This window comes from Salmo salar, chromosome ssa01 (assembly GCF_905237065.1).
Source record: "Salmo salar chromosome ssa01, Ssal_v3.1, whole genome shotgun sequence".
Taxonomy (NCBI): Eukaryota; Metazoa; Chordata; class Actinopteri; order Salmoniformes; family Salmonidae; genus Salmo; species Salmo salar.
The window spans coordinates 35,477,944-35,494,992 of NC_059442.1; the positions used below are offsets into that span (position 1 = coordinate 35,477,944).

Genomic DNA, 17,049 nt, shown 5'->3' on the forward strand with positions numbered 1-17,049 from the left:
AGAAAAGTACAAAACTTTTTTTCAGTCTTTTATTCTTTTTCACATGCTATAGTTTCATTAACGAACACTGTATTGACAGGTTTGTGAAGATCAAACAGTTCTAAGCGGGTCCTTATTTTGCGTTGGTGAGACACAGCCACTTCTGTGGAACTTCATAAGTGCATCTCTCTGCCCCATTCTCATCATAGGGGATGTGCCAGGAGCCTCCATTTGTCTGGACAATGGTGTCATAACTTAATATCCTCTGGAAAAAATGTACAGAACACAAGAATTGTAATAAACATACACATGCCATATTTATTTTTTATCAATGTGCCTTTTAGGTCCTCATGTAGACAACAGATACTATACTATGCATTGATGTGTAATAAATAAGCAAGCTCTATCTCCCTGTTACTCTCACCTGGAATCGTACTCTCTTTCCCGGGGTGTAGCTGCTCAGCACCAGCTGGTGGCCTCTCTGCCACTTGAAGAAGAGGCGTCGGGTGGCACCATCTGGCAGGCAGGCCTTGTGGTCCCTCATCAGGTCCCGGCTAACAAAGTTGCAGTGGTTCCCAGAGTGCAGTGTGGCATACAGCAGGAAAGGGTCATCTTCAGAACTGACAAACAACCAGAGGTGTCAACATCCAAACAAACCCAAAGAATCCTCATTGGTTACTTTATCCAATGTATTGCACAAAAACATATTTTCTTTCAGCCTTTAGTTATTCTCAATGAGATAAAGTCTATTTTGCAAGAGTGACCTGTACTCTTATAATATGGATATGAATGACTTACCAGAAAGCTATGGTTTGTAAGACACATAGGGCTGAACTCACATGTTGTCAGTGAAGAAGCAGTGGGCCTTCTGCTGGACCAAGCTCATGTCATGTCTGTCCCAGCTGCGTGAGGGCCGCTGCATGTGCTTCCTCCCCAGGACCAGGATGACTAGGCCCTGGCGCTCCAGCTCCGACACCACCTCCAGGAGCTGCATAGAAACACCAACACGATTAGTCATCATCACATATAATGCATTCGGAAAGTATTCAGACGCCTTGACTTTATCCACATTATAGCCTTTTTCTAAAATTGATTAAATTGTTTTTTTTCCCCCTCATCAATCTACACACAATAAATACTTCATAATGACAAATTGAAAACAGGTTTTTAAACATTTTTGCAAATGTATTAAAACTAAAATATAGAAATACCTTATTTACATAAGTATTCAGACCCTTTGCGATGACACTTGAAAAAGAGCTCAGGTGCATCCTGTTTCCATTGATCATCCTTGAGGATGTTTCTACAACTTCATTCGAGTCCACCTGTGGTAAATTAAATTGATAGGATATGAAAAGGCACACACCTGTCTATATAAGGTCCCACAGTTGACAGTGTGTCAGACCAAAAACCAAGCCATGAGGTCAAAGGAATTGTCCCTAGAGCTCCGAGACAGGATTGTGTTGATGCACAGATCTGGGGAAGGGTACTAAAACATTACTGCAGCATTGAAGGTCCCCAAGAACACAGTGGCCTCCATCATTCTTTATGTTTGGAACCAGCAAGACTCTTCCTAGATCTGGCCGCACAGCCAAACTGAGCAATCGGGGGAGAAAAGCCTTGGTCAGGGAGGTGACCAAGAACCCGATTGTCATTCTGACAGAGCTCTAGAGTTCATCTGTGGAGATAGGAGAACCTTCCAGAATGACAACCATCTCTGCAGCACTCCACCAATCAGGCCTTTATGGTAGAGTGGCCAGACGGAAGCCACTCCTCAGTAAAAGGCACATGACCACCCGCTTGGAGTTTGGCAAAAGCCACCTAAAGACTCTAGGAACATGAGCAAAAAAGTTTCTCTGGTCTGATGAAACCAAGATTGAACTTTTTGGCCTGAAACCTGGCACCATCCCTACGGTGAAGCATGGTGGTGGCAGCATCATAATGTGGGGATGTTTTTCTGTGGCAGGGACTGGGAGACTTGTCAGGATTGAGGCAAAGATGAACGGAGCAAAGAACAGAGAGATCCTTGATGAAAACCTGCTCCAGAGAGCTCAGGACCTCAGACTGGGGCGAAGGTTCACCTTCCAACAAGACAACGACCCTAAGCACACAGCGAAGACAACACAGGAGTGACTTCGGGACAAGTCTCTGAATGTCCTTGAGTGGCCCAGTCAGATCCCGGACTTGAACCCGATCGAACATCTCTGGAGAGAACTGAAAATAGCTGTGCAACAATGCTCCCCATCCAACCTGACAGAGCTTGAGGGGATCTGCAGAGATCGGGAGAAACTCCCCAACTATAGGTTTGCCAAGCTTGTAGTGTCATACCCAAGAAGACTCGAGGCTGTAATCGCTGCCAAAGGTGCTTCAACAAAGTACTGAGTAAAGGGTCTGAATACTTAAGTAAATGTGATATTTTACTTTTTAATTTTTAATTTATTTCACCTTTATTTAACCAGGTAGGCTAGTTGAGAACAAGTTCTCATTTACAACTGTGACCTGGCCAAGATAAAGCAAAGCAGTGCGACACAAACAACAACCAGAGTTACACATGGAATAAACAAACATACAGTCAATAATACAATAGAGAAAGTCTATATACAGTGTGTGCAAATGAGGTAGGATAAGGGGGGTGAGGCAATAAATAGCCCATAGTGGCAAAATTATTACAGTATGGCAAATTAAACACTGGGGTGATAGATGTGTAGAAGATGAGTGTGCAAGTAGCTGTACTGGGGTGCAAAGGACCAAAATAAATAAAATAAATAACAATATGGTGATGAGGTAGTTGGATGGGCTATTTACAGAATGGCTATGTACAGGTGCAGTGATATGTGAGCTGCTCTGACAGCTGGTGCTTAACTTCTCTAGGGTAGGGGGCAGTATTTTGACGTCCGGATGAAAGGCGTGCCCGTAGTAAACTGCCTGCTACTCAGGCTCAGAAGGTAGGATATGCATATTATTAGTAGATTTGGATAGAAAACACTCTGAGTAGTGAATGATGTCTGTGAGTATAATAGAACTCATATGGGAGGCAAAAACCTGAGAAAAATCCAACCAGGAAGTGTGGAAATCTGAGGTTTGTAGTTTTTCAAGTGATTGCCAATACAGTATACAGTGACTTAGGGTTCATTTTGCACTTCCTAAGGCTTCCACTAGATGTCAACAGTCTTTAGAACCTTGTTTCATGCTTCTACTGTGACTGGGGAGAGAATAAGAGCTGACTCAACAAGTGGACTGCCTGAGGCCAATGAGTTGTTTACTGCGCAGTCACGCAGGCGCGCCGTTCCTTCTTTTTCCTCTGTAATGAATACGCTATTGTCCGGTTGGAATATTATATTTATGATAAAAAGACCCTAAGGATTGATTGATTGTAAACATCGTTTGACATGTTTCTACGAACGGTAATAGAACTTTTTGACTTTTCATCTAGGGTTTTACGCTTGCGCATTGTGCCTTTGGAATAGTGATCTGAACGCGCGAACAAAACTGAGGTATTTGGATATAAATATGGAGTTTATCGAACGAAATGCACATTTCTTGTGGAAGTGGGAGTCCTGGGAGTGCATTCCGACGAAGATCAGCAAAGGTAAGTGAAGATTTATAATACTATTTCTGAGTTTTGTTGACTCCAGAACTTGGCGGGTAACTGTATAGCTTGCTTTGATGGCTGAGCTCTGTACTCAGAATATTGAACAATGTGCTTTCGCCGTAAAGCTATTTTGAAATCTGACACAGCGGTTGCATTAAGGACAAGTGTATCTATAATTCTTTCAATAACTGTTGTAAATGTTATCAACGTTTATGATGAGTATTTTTGTAAATTGATGTGCTCATTCACCGGAGGGTTTTGGAGGCAAAACATTTTCTGAACATCACGCGCCAATGTAAAATGGGGTTTTTGGATATAAATATGAACTTTATCGAACAAAACATACATCTATTGTGTAACATTGAGTCCTGGGAGTGTCATCTGATGAAGATCGTCAAAGGTTAGTGATTCAATTTTGCTGTATTTCTGTTTTTTTTGACGCCTCTCCTTGCTTGGAAAATGGCTATGTGGTTTTTCTTGTCTCAGCGCTGTCCTAACATAATCTAATGTTATGCTTTCGCCGTAAAGCCTTTTTGAAATCGGACAATGTGGTTGGATTAACGAGAAGTATATCTTTAAAATGGGATATAATAGTTGTATGTTTGAGAAATTAGAATTATGAGATTTTTGATGTTTTGAATTTGCCGCCCTGCTATTTCACTGGCTGTTGAATAGTGTGTCTCGCGGGTGGGACGCTAGCGTCCCACATACCCCAGAGAGGTTAAAGCTAGTGAGGGAGATATGAGTCTCCAGGTTCAGTGATTTTTGCAGTTCATTCCAGTCATTGGCAGCAGAGAACTGGAAGGAAAGGCGGCCGAAGGAGTAATTGGCTTTGGGGGTGACCAGTGAAATATACCTGCTGGAGCGCGTGCTGCGGGTGGGTGCTGCTATGGTGACCAGTGAGCTGAGATAAGGTGGGGCTTTACCTAGCAACGACTTATAGATGACCTGGAGCCAGTGGGTTTGGCGACGGATATGAAGCGAGGGCCAGCCAACAAGAGGATGCAGGTCGCAGTGGTGGGTAGTATATGGGGCTTTGATGACAAAATGGATGGCACTGTGATAGACTACATCCAATTTGCTGAGTAGAGTGTTGGAGGCTATTTTGTAAATGACATTGCCGAAGTCAAGGATCGGAAGGATAGTCAGTTTTACGAGGGTATGTTTGGCAGCATGAGCGAAGGATGTTCTGCTGCGAAATAGGAAGACGATTTTAGATTTAATTTTGGATTGGAGATGCTTAATGTGAGTCTGGAAGGAGGGTTTACAGTCTAACCAGACACCTAGGTATTTGTAGTTGTCCACATATTCTAAGTCAGAACCGTCCAGAGTAGTGATGCTGGACGGGTGGGTAGGTGTGGGCGACGATCGGTTGAGGAGCACGCATTTAGTTTTACTTGCATTTAAGAGCAGTTGGAGGCCATGGAAGGAGAGTTGTATGGCATTGAAGCTTGCCTGGAGGTTAGTTAACACAGTGTCTAAAGAAGGGCCAGAAGTATACAGAATGGTGTCGTCTGCGTAGAGGTGGATTAGAGAATCACCAGCAACAAGAGCGACATTGATGTATACAGAGAAAAGAGTCGGCCCGAGGATTGAACCCTGTTGCACCCCCATAGAGACTGTCAGAGGTCCGGACAACAGGCCCTCCGATTTGACACACTGAACTCTGTCAAGTAGTTGGTGAACCAGGCGAGGCAGTCATTTGAGAAACCAAGGCTGTTGAGTCTGCCGATAAGAATGTGGTGATTGACAGAGTCGAAAGCCTTGGCCAGGTTGATGAATACAGCTGCACAGTATTGTCTTTTATCGATGGCGGTTATGATGTCGTTTAAGACCTTGAGCGTGGCTGAGGTGCACCCATGACCAGCTCGGAAACCAGATTGCATAGCGGAGAAGGTACGGTGGGATTCGAAATGGTCGGTGATCTGTTTGTTAACTTGGCTTTCAAAGACCTTAGAAAGGCAGGGTAGGATAGATATAGGTCTGTAGCAGTTTTGGTCTTGTGTCTCCCCATTTGAAGAGGGGGATGACCGCAGCAGCTTTCCAATCTTTGGGGATCTCGGACGATACGAAAGAGAGGTTGAACAAGCTAGTAATAGGGGTTGCAACAATTTCGGCTGATAATTTTAGGAAGAGAGGGTCCAGATTGTCTAGCCCTTCTGATTTGTAGGGGTCCAGATTTTGCAGCTCTTTCAGAACATCAGCTATCTGGATTTGGGTGAAGGAGAAATGAGGGAGACATTTGCTAACATTTCTTAACACTTTTTGCTTTGTCATTATGAAATATTGTGTGTAGATTGATGAGGGACAAAAACAATTTAATACATTATATTATAAGGCCGTAACGTAAGAAAATGTGGAAAAAGTCAAGGTGTCTGAATACTTTCCGAAGGCACTGTATATGGCATTATGTGGGCGAGCGGTTTGCTGCCTTCAACATTATGAACAAAGTGCCCTGTGGTGGCAGTGAGATTATGGTATGGGAAGGCATAAGCTACGGACAACGAACACAATTGCATTTTATCGATGTCAATTTGAATTCACATGTCGCAAGGATCTGTACACAATTCCTGGAAGCTGAAAATGTCTCAGCTCTTCCATGGCCTGCATATGGGATGCTCTGGATCGACGTGTATGACAGCGTGTTCCAGATCCCGACAATATCCAGCAACATCGCACAGCCATTAAAAGGGAAAGGGTGATACCTAGTCAGTTGTACAACTGAATGCATTCAACTGAAATGTGTCTTCCGCATTTAACACAACCCCTCTGAATCAGAGAGGTGCGGAGTCTGCCTTAATCGACATCCACGTCTTCGGCGCCCGGGGAACAGTGGGTTAACTGCCTTGCTCAGGAAGAGGAGTGGGACAACATTCCACAGGCCGCAGTCAACAGCCTGATCAACTCTATGCAAAGTAGATGTGTTGTGCTGCATGAGGCAAATGGTGGTCACACCAGATATTGACAGGTTTCTGATCCATGCCCCTGTGACAGCCGCACCACGAGCCACACAGGAAAAAACCCTGCCTAACAAATATCCCTTTCATTTTATGTACTCAGTTTGCACTATATACTGTATATGGCGATACATATAATATATAAATGATGACGTGACACATAGCTTGTTTCTTATATCCCATACATAACTTTATTGCAGAAATACAGTTTGACATTTGCTATCATTGTTTCTATGTTGAGTGCATGATCCATAGTTTACGAGGTAATAGTCATTGGTATAATTTAACTCAATCATCTAACTTTATCATTTAACCATTCTCAAGAAAATAGTCACAGTTCAATGTAATGTCTTGTTTATCTCTGTGTCCCAGCAGTCTTAAAGGCGTTACATGGTCAATCTGACGTTTGCATTTATCGTGCAGCATTTACGGTGATATGGCCTCTGCAGAAGTCAGGGCATTCACACTTTGTGCGCTTCGCTGAGCAGTGCAGAGCTGTTGTGAAGGAAGTTGTCAAGGAAGTGAGTTTGTGTTTATACAGGACCTCCCACACTCACCTACCGTCAACCAATCATGTCAATGTGGAGCTATAGAAGCTCTCCACATTGTTACAACATCTAAGAGGCTCACAGCGATGCGGTACAGAGCTCGATTTGGCCTCTGCGCGCCTTCGGAGGCTCCGTAATTGCGTCACACCATCCACACGGCCCCCGACCACATTTGTGGATCAAACATAAATGGGCTTTTACAGCCTCATGTCTGCAGCATGGATGCCGCTGTGTTCTGGTAAAGGAGGCCCAAACGGAATCCCAGGCTTAAAATAGGGTTCCGGCGGGCGTTGGGAAGTGCCAACACTCTGTTCACCCCGGAACCCCCCCCCCCCAAAATTGTTTAAATAGTGAAGTACAGTTATACATTGATATCGTGTACTGTTACTGCTAAAATAATTATTGTATTTAAAAACATGATCTATATATCTAAACGTTATATCATTCTTGTCATAATGTAAACTTGATGGTTTGCAGACTCCCTTTGGACCAGAGAATGGAACTGGCCACTCTCCTTATAGTCTTTGTGGAACTTCCCTTCAGGTAGTTTATTTTTGGTTTGTGTACGTTCTGTTCCTGCACGTTTGATCAAAGTAATTTTTTAAGTTAAGACTGTATAGGACAGTCCGTTTTTCATTTCAAATAACGTATCCCTTTGTATATTTTAAAGCACTTTGGTTTATTTCCTTGACATAATTTGTATTTTCTAAGATTTGAGAAATAAACCCTTTGTCAGTGGTGTGTATTCATGGATGCCAAGGGAAGCCAAGCTTCCCCCAAAAATGTGCCAATAAAAAAAACATACAATAATTTATCTTTCATCTCTCTGTGTTTCATAATTTTCCTTCAATCCGCAAGAGGCTTAATGTATCTCACCGGAGAAAGCATCCGAGCGAGCCAAACAGCGCCCCTCTGTCCCTTTTTGTGTAGGCCATCTATCTGATGCGGTCTGGTCCAAATGAGTATGACCTTGTTGCTCCCAGTAGCACTGAATGGAATGCAAGGGAAGCCATCGAGCATTTGTCCTCCCTTGTTAAAAAAAAGTATAAAAAAATTATCCAGCATTGAGCTAAACTGAGTGAGCTCAACTGTGAATGGTCCTGGCGCACCAAAAAAAAGTGACAAGGGAAGCCAGTTTGTATTTTGGCGTCACTCCTATCAAATCGCATTGAGAGCATACGTCATTGAAATAAACAATTTGAATTGTTGCATCATGTTGTGTTGTTGTCCTCCGGTGACTAGCTAGCTAGCTAAAGTTGGGCCTTCCTAAATTAGCCATGGATGGAGATAGGGATTTGGAATTTGGTTTTAATTAATTCTCCGTACTGGCCAATGATTATAACCCAACCATTAATTCATACATTGTTGTGCCCCTGGCCTGAGAGGATTGAAGTTCAATATGCACTGTAGCTATATGTAGAAGGCTAATGTTAACTAGCTAACGTTGCCCATGAATGTAAGTTAGGCTAGCGAGCAAGCATTTTAGCCAGGCAGCCTAGGACAACAAAAAATAAAAGTGTGTACCTAATGACATTAAAATATTTTTCTTCTTGCACACACACACACACACACACACACACACACACACACACACACACACACACACACACACACACACAGAGAGAAATCAGAACCATGGCAGCCACATCATATTTAGCTTACGTTGATTGGGCTAAATAGTTTTTGGTATCTTTTAATTGTCACTGTATTAGACTAAGCAGAGATGATTTGATGATGTTGAAATGTTGAAGTTGACATGTTGCTGGAATAGTGGAGGCAGCTCCTGTTTTCTTTGTGACTTGCGGTAACTCTCCATGGTTCTAAATCAATAGTTTAGTGGTCCGAAAATGTCAGAAACAATAACTTGCTTGACCATGCTGTAGGTCATGTAACAGTCTGTTACTGTAAATGCAATATGCTTTGTGGACTAAACCAGACAGAGGTTGCTATCCGGTTTTGTGATAAAATAAAGTTATGGTTGAATTTATTCTGTCACTGTGTCTTCTTATTGTCTGCCTTTAGGCATATGAATTAACAGGTTATAGAGGAAACAACGCAATTATCACAACACAAATGTTATAATATGGCATTTATTCTGGCTTGCCCAGTGGATTTACCCACACACCGCTACTGATCCTTATATTGTTTGCACCCTAATAAGTTGTTTCTCATTGCCTGCTTGGTCATCCCGAACAGCCCTTTCCTTTTTTTGAAGGTATCTGTGGCCAATGATGCATATCTGTATTCCCAGTCATGTGAAATACTGATTTCCTTATACGAACTGTACCTCAGTAAAATCTTTGAAATTGTTGCATGTTGCATTTATATTTTTGTTCAGTATAATAACTAAGTGCAAATATCTGTTGGTAGAGTCATAGTTTCACACACATGCAAAAACTCCGACATGTCTGATTGTATGTCTGTCTGATGTGGTTGAGAATGTAGACGAGTGGGTTGGGGAGATGTGACCTTTAGCTGATAACTAGGACAGAAATCAGCACCACAAATACACAAATACTGATTTTAGTCATATTAAAATGGAAGAGAAAGCCCCTCAATAAGGCATCAGAGTCTGTAGGTGTGCTGAAACAAAGCTACTTGTGCTGCATTTATACAAATACAGAACTGCTGTATTTGAAAGCTGGGAGCAGGTTATTCATATCTACTCTATGCAGTCAGTGCCCTGAGGCCACAGTCCCCCCTGCTCCTCACTAATGCTTAGCTCACCTGTCAGAGAAACAAGATGCTAAACAGCTGTGGGGAGGTGGAGGGATTATTCACACTGTGTGTGTGTTTGTGTGTGCATGGCAGACTGCTGGCCAGGCTCTGTGGTGACTGAGGGTTCCGCTTACAGAGCACAGATATAATACTCTGTGGGTTTCTTCGGCTTTGAGCCCATGGTTAAATAAATATACACAGCACTAAAAATATACCCATCTTTCCCACATGAAAAAGTGTTGTAATTTGTTAACAGCCTCCCACAGCACCATGCAGCTGTGACAATGCCATCTCCTCTGTGTCTCAAGTGGGGGAAGCACATGGGTAACTTATGTGGACTGGCATTACAACTTATTCACTTCATTGGAATTCAAGACGGATATTTGTATTTGGCTCTTTCCGAGGGGGTCAATACATGCTGGCGTGGCTGTGCTGTGCACTATATCATCCCCTAGTAGCAACCCGGAGAGAGGGAGCAGACATACCGTACATCCTGTCCAGAATTACTTAATTGTACTGAGTTACAAATACAAGATAGGCACCTTTTATATTCCGTTTCATCGGAATCCGTAATATTGACAGTGATTCCAGCCTTAGTCATCAGTGGGGGAAAAAGCCATTTTCTCCCACTGATTCAACCTAAGTCCGAGATGTTCGAGAGTATTTGCTTTCATGATGATGACTGATGCTCGACCATTCAAGTAGTAAAAAAGTTCAGATTTAGGAAACACATCCCCTGCATTGGGATATTGCTTTTGATTGACGCTGACTGTGGTTTGGTTAGTGTGGAAGACTGAGTAAGACTAACAGTGAGTCAGTATGAACCTAAACACACTGATGTGGAAGTGGTAACACCAGCTGTGCATTATGTTCTAATAGCTACTGTAGATAGGTTGCAGGTCTAATTGCACTGCAGAAGCCACATCACTAGTAGTGCTGGGAATTGCCAGTGACCTCACGATATTATCACGTTACTTACGTGCCGATTCGATATGCAATGTGATTCTCACAATGCTATATAAACTCTCGCTGTCAACTGCGTTAATTTTCAGCAAACTTAACATGTGTAAATATTTGTATGAACAGGATGAGCCTGCAGGAAGGGTATCACATGAGGGAGGAGGATGCGTTCCCTGTAACACACAGCGTTGAGATTGCCTACAGTGACAACAAGCTCAGTCCGATGATGCTGTGACACACCGCCCCAGAGCATGACGGACCCTCCACCTCCAAATCGATCCCGCTCCAGAGTACAGGCCTCGGTGTAATGCTCATTCCTTCGACGATAAACGGAAATCCGACCATCATCCCTGGTGAGACAAAACCGCGACTCGTCAGTGAAGAGCACTTTTTGCCAGTCCTGTCTGGTTCAGCGACGGTGGGTTTGTGCCCATAGGTGACGTTGTTGCCGGTGATGTCTGGTGAGGACCTGCCTTACAACTAGCCTACAAGCCCTCAGTCCAGCCTCTCTCAGCCTATTGCGGACAATCTGAGCACTGATGGAGGTATTGTGCCTTCCTGGTGTAACTCGGACAGTTGTTGTTGCCATCCAGTACCTGTCCTACAGGTGTGATGTTCGGATGTACCGATCCTGTGCAGGTCTTGTTACACGTGGTCTGCCACTGCGAGGACAATCAGCTGTCCATTCTGTCTCCCTGTAGAGCTGTCTTAGGCGTCTCAGAGTACGGACATTGCAATTTATTGCTGTGGCCACATCTGCAGTCCTCATGCCTCCTTGCAGCATGTCTAAGTCACGTTCACGCAGATGAGCAGTGACCCTGGGCATCTTCCTTTTGGTGTTTTTCAGAGTCAGTAGAAAGTCCTCTTTAGTGTCCTAGGTTTCCATAACTGTGACCTTAATTGCCTACCGTCTGTAAGCTGTTAGTGTCTTGACGACTGTTCCACAGGTGCATGTTCATTAATTGTTTATGGTTCATTGAACAAGCACGGGAAACAGTGTTTAAAACCTTCACAATGAAGATCTGTGAAGTTATTTGGATTTTTACTAATTATCTTTGAAAGACGGTCCTGAAAAAGGGACGTTTATTTTTTTGCTGATATATATATATATATATATATATATATATATATATATATAGTGATTCGGGGACAGTGATTTTATTGTGATTTGATGTTCTAAACATATTGCTCACCATATGACTGCTGCAGAGGGACAATAGAGAGCCATGATAAATGAAATTTTGATCAGTCAAGAAAATAAACGTGCTGAAAACGAATTGGCTCCCTATTTAAAAAGAAGATGGAGAATAAGCTATGAAGGAAAATAGTGGAGTTTTGGTGCAGGTACAGCCAACTTCCGCAAAAATTATATTGCGATATCGTCAAAAATAATATTCTCGTCGGCCTCCCGAGTGGCGCAGTGGTCTAAGGCACTGCATCGCAGTTGCTAGCTGTGCCACTAGAGATCCTGGTTCAAGTCCAGACTCTGTCGCAGCAGGCCACAACCGGGAGACCCATGGGGCGGCACACAATTGGCCCAGCGTCGTCCGGGTTAGGGGAGGGTTTGGCCGGCAGAGATGTCCTTGTCCCATCGCGCTCTAGCGACTCCTGTGGCGGGCCGGGCGCATGCACTCTGACACGGTCGCCAGGTGTACAGTGTTTCCTCCGACACATTGGTGTGGCTGGCTTCTGGGTTAAGCAGGCATTGTGTCAAGAAGCAGTGTGGCTTGGTTGAGTCGTGTTTCAGAGGACGCATGGCTCTCGACCTTTGCCTCTCCCGAGTCCGTACGGGAGATGCAGCGATCAGACAAGACTAACTACCAATTGGAGACCACGAAATTGGGGAGAAAAATTGAAATAAAATAAAAAATACCCCAAAATGTAACTATCGTCCCCCGCCCCATCACTAATCAATAGCACAACACCACATCCTTATGTGTCAGATCAATGGTGCCAACCTAGGCTCAGAACATTTCATACCCTGTGATTGTTGTTCCAGTGAGTTTGGCAGGTCTGTTGCTTGCGAAAATAGGCAAAGCCTTGCCTTAACTCATGACACTGATGTATTCTGGACTCACATTCGCAGAGAACTCACCGTCTGCGACTGGTTCCCTTTGATGCCGATGTTGGCCACGTTGAGTCCATCTATGACCACGTCAAAGGCCGGCTTCCGCTTGACAAAGTTCTTGAAGCTCTCCAGCTCCTAGGAGAGGGAGAAACACTTGGTTACCCAAGCTACCGGTTTACATATGTGGTTAAATGTTTTATGCTTCCATTTGAAATGTTTGTGCATGTCAAGTCCATATTAAATGTAATCTTTTTCAAATGAAATGACTCACATGAAATGACTCAGGTGATCTATGAGGGAGTGGGAAATTCACATACTTATTCACAAAAAAAAACTTGAAAGTCTTGAGCACCAGCTCATGATGCATGCTGGTCTGTACACAACAAGGATGAACTTCAGTAGCAGGGCAAGATAAATCAAACATGGCATGGTCAATATTTACTTAACTCGACAGCCAGGACTTCCCTCTCGCTCTTGTTTTTCTTTCATTGTTTCCGTTTCAATGGGAACCTGGACTGGCTCCAGATATAAGTCTGGCAGTACACAGTACAGTGCAGAATTTCTGGATAGACCACATGCCAACCCCAGGCCACACCTCCACGTGTCTGTCTGTCTATCATGTACATTCTACACTGCACGTATGCATTGGTCTCTCATGTTGCTGTCACTGCTGCTTAGTACATAGGAAATAGAGATCCACTGACACATGAACGTTATGAGTTTGGAAAATACTTTTTTTAGATTGCGACATACATGGTCAGTCTTGTTGCCTTCTCAGGAAACATGGTGTATATATTAGCATTTCTATGTGATGATAAAAATGGGAAAAAATTGATTGCGACATACATAAAACATTTTTTTAAATTAATTTCATCACATATAGATGCTAATATATTCACCATGTTTCCTGAGAATGCAACAAGACAGACCAACTACAGCCTACAAACCAACAAATAATGTGGTATAAGTGTCCATTATACAATACTGTAGCCCATGGAACAGGCCAGTACTTTCACTTCTTTGTCTCTGCTAGCAAAGAGCCTGAAAAATCCCCTGACACACCCCCAATACAAACCTAAAAGTCCACCAGAACAACAGTAAAGTACTGTATACCCCTGAGAAAAATACTACTATAAAAAACTGTAGCAAATTTAGCTAAAGCTTTTGACTTTGTAAGCAACAGCATTACAATGAGACATCTGTATGGGACGGAAAGAGGAATAATATTTGGGAAATCCCTATGTGGTGCCGAAGGGAGAACGAGTTCTGCAACTAAAGGACATTAAGTACTGAAGAAACGTTCAGGCCCTGTTTCAAGCCATAGACATTAATATACATCATTAGGCCTCTGGGATAAAGGCAGAATGTTAACATCTCGTTAACCAATAGCCTGGGGAGGAGCTTACTTTCCCCTTTACTTCACCTCTACCTTATTAACACAGCTTGTTGTGTTGCTATCTACTCCCCTGCAGCACTAGCAGTTGTCATGGAGAGTTGAGGTACACAATGGGACTGGAAGAACTGGGAATTCCCAAAGGTTGTAGGGTCACGTGACATTTTTTGGGGGGGGGTTTATCACCCGTTTTTTCTCCCCAATTTTGTGGTATCCAATTGGTAGTAGTTACAGTCTTGTCTCATCGCTGCAACTCCCGTACGGACTCGGGAGAGGCGAAGGTCGAGAGCCATGCGTCCTCCGAAACACAACCCAACCTGCTTCTTGACACAAAGCCCATCCAACCCGGAAGCCAGCCGCACCAATGTGTCAGAGGAAACACCGTACACCTGGCGACCGTGTCAGCATGCACTGCGCCCGGCCCGCCACAGTAGTCGCTAGTGTGCGATGAGACAAGGATATCCCTGCCGGCCAAACCCTCCCTAACCCGGACAATGCTAGGCCAATTGTACACCGCCCCATGGGCCTCCCGGTCGCGGCTGGCTGCGACAGAGCCTGGACTCGAACGCAGAATCTCTAGTGGCACAGCTAGCACTGCCTTATAGGCTGACCACACCGCTCGCATCGCAAAATATATTTAGAAATCTATGTTATAAAATTATTGCACCCACACTGCTCACGCACACGAACGAGCGTCTGCGTTGCCAAGGGCTAAATCAGTTATATTTCTGACGCAGATCGTGCTGCAAGTCCTGCCTCTCCCATCTCCTCATTGGTTTATAGAAGCAGGTACCCATGTGCCATCTCCTCATTGGTTATACCCACGTGGGTGATTGAAAGACGAACTGTTGCCGGTTGTCGTGGTAATACTATGAAAGTTTAGATGCCAATCGCCATATAAGTTAAACGATGAAAAAGCCTGGAAGGAGGAGAGATGACTAGAAACGATTCGGTTGACTGTTTTTATGTGTGGATTAAATGTCGGAGTAGAGGACCTTGTGCATTTCAGGTAAAATAACAACCTAATGTTTATATCCCAGGACAAATTAGCTAGCAACAGCAAGCTAGCTAAATAGGACAAATTAGCTAGCAAGTGCAAGCTAACTAGCTAAATTGCCATAAATGTGTAATGCTTTTCGATCTGTCCCCAAATTAATGTCATTGGTTCAGAGTTTGTTTTGATATTTTAACCTGCGTGTCGTGATCGCGTTTGGTGTAGGGGGACAAAATAAATGTATGCACGATGGCGCACAATGGCGCACGCTCGCAGCCGGTTTGGGTTCCGTGTTAGACCACAGCGCCACTCGGGAGGCCTTTCACGGAACCCAAATGGCTACGCACGTGCGCCATCGTGCTTAAATTTATTTTGTCCCCCTACACCAAACGTGATCACGACACGCAGGTTAAAATATCAAAACAAACTCTGAACCAATTACACTAATTTGGGAACAGGTCGGAAAGCATTAAACATTAATGGCAATTTAGCTCCCCAAACCCGGACGACGCTGGGTCAATTGTGTGCCGCCCTATGGGTCTCGCGGTCACGGGATCGAACCCAAGGCTCTAGTGGCACCTCAGTACTGAGATTTCACAGACATTTTCAATCTCTCCTCGTCCTAGTCTGTAATCTCAACATGCTTCAAACAGATCACCATTGTCCCAGTTCCCAAGAATTCCAAGGTAACCTGCCTAAAATACTGTAATCATCCTGGCACTCACAACTGTAATTATGAAGTGCTTTGAAAGGCTGGTCATGACACACATCAACACCATCATCCCAGACACCATGGACCCAGTCCAATTCGCATACCGCCCCAATAGATTGACAGATGACGCAAAATGGCAATTCACACTGCCCTCTCCCACCTGGACAAGAGGGGAAAAAACTATGTGAGAATGTTGTTCAGACTACAGCTCAGCGTTCAACACCATAGTCCCCTCCAAGCTCATCACCAAGTTGGGGACCTTGGGACTGAACACCTTCCTCTGCAACTGGGTCATGGACTTCCTGGCCCAAGGTGGTGAGGGTAAGCAACAACACCTCTGCCACGCTGACTCTCAACATGGGGGGCCCTCAGGGGTGTGTGCTTAGTCCACTCCACGCACGACTACAACATCATTAAATTTGCTGGCAACACAACGGTGGTCGGCCTGATCACCGACGGCGATGAGACAGCCTACAGGGAGGTCAGAAACATAGCAGTGTGGTGCTAACCACCAGAGGACACCAACCTCTCCCTCAACGCCAGTAAGACCAAGGAGCTGATCGAGGACTACAGGAGAAAGAGGGGAGAGCACGCCCCCATCCACATCGATCGGGCTGTAGTGGAGCGGGTTGTGAGCTTCACGTTCCTTGGCTTCCACATCATTAAGGACTTAACATGACCCACTCACACCCGCACAGTAGGGTGACCACATGTCCCAGATTGTGCAGGACAGTCTTGTATTTTGGTCCTTGGTCCCATGTCCCACAACCAAACAATCATGTCCCACAAATAATCAACAAATTCAAACACTACTAATTTATTTTTTAAAAGGTTGAGGGGGGGTTACACAGACAGACTACATTGTCCAGCAAAATCATCCCGTTGTCCCGCATTTGGGTATTTTAAATGTGGTCAGCTTCTACCCCCAAGCCATAAGACTGCTAAATAGTTCATCAAATGGTTACCCGGACTATCTGCCCGGACCCTACTGTCTCTATGCAAACTCACAAGACTATATATATATACACACACACTACACTGACACTTTCACACAAAACGCATTCACATACACTACATAAGCACACAAACCGACACAAAACAAACACACAAACATACACTTTTACACTA

General features: G+C 44.1%; 1 protein-coding gene across 5 annotated transcripts in view; it reads right to left on the reverse strand.

Annotated features, from left to right (window-relative positions):
- prorp (protein only RNase P catalytic subunit) overlaps window positions 1-17,049 on the reverse strand; it is a 27,837-nt gene continuing 10,788 nt past the window's right edge. For 2 of the 5 annotated variants that reach the window (XM_045717295.1, XM_045717297.1), the window contains 5 exons: window positions 12,850-12,957; window positions 1,191-1,304; window positions 819-967; window positions 404-599; window positions 1-244 (listed from right to left, as the gene is read on the reverse strand). In XM_045717295.1, the coding sequence (XP_045573251.1) occupies window positions 113-244; window positions 404-599; window positions 819-967; window positions 1,191-1,304; window positions 12,850-12,957 (699 nt within the window). In that variant the 3' untranslated portion in view covers window positions 1-112. Of the gene's footprint in view, window positions 245-403; window positions 600-818; window positions 968-1,190; window positions 1,305-12,849; window positions 12,958-13,093; window positions 13,380-17,049 lie in introns of those variants that run through there. The other 3 variants (XM_045717303.1, XM_014193124.2, XM_014193117.2) reach the window with 3 other exon arrangements.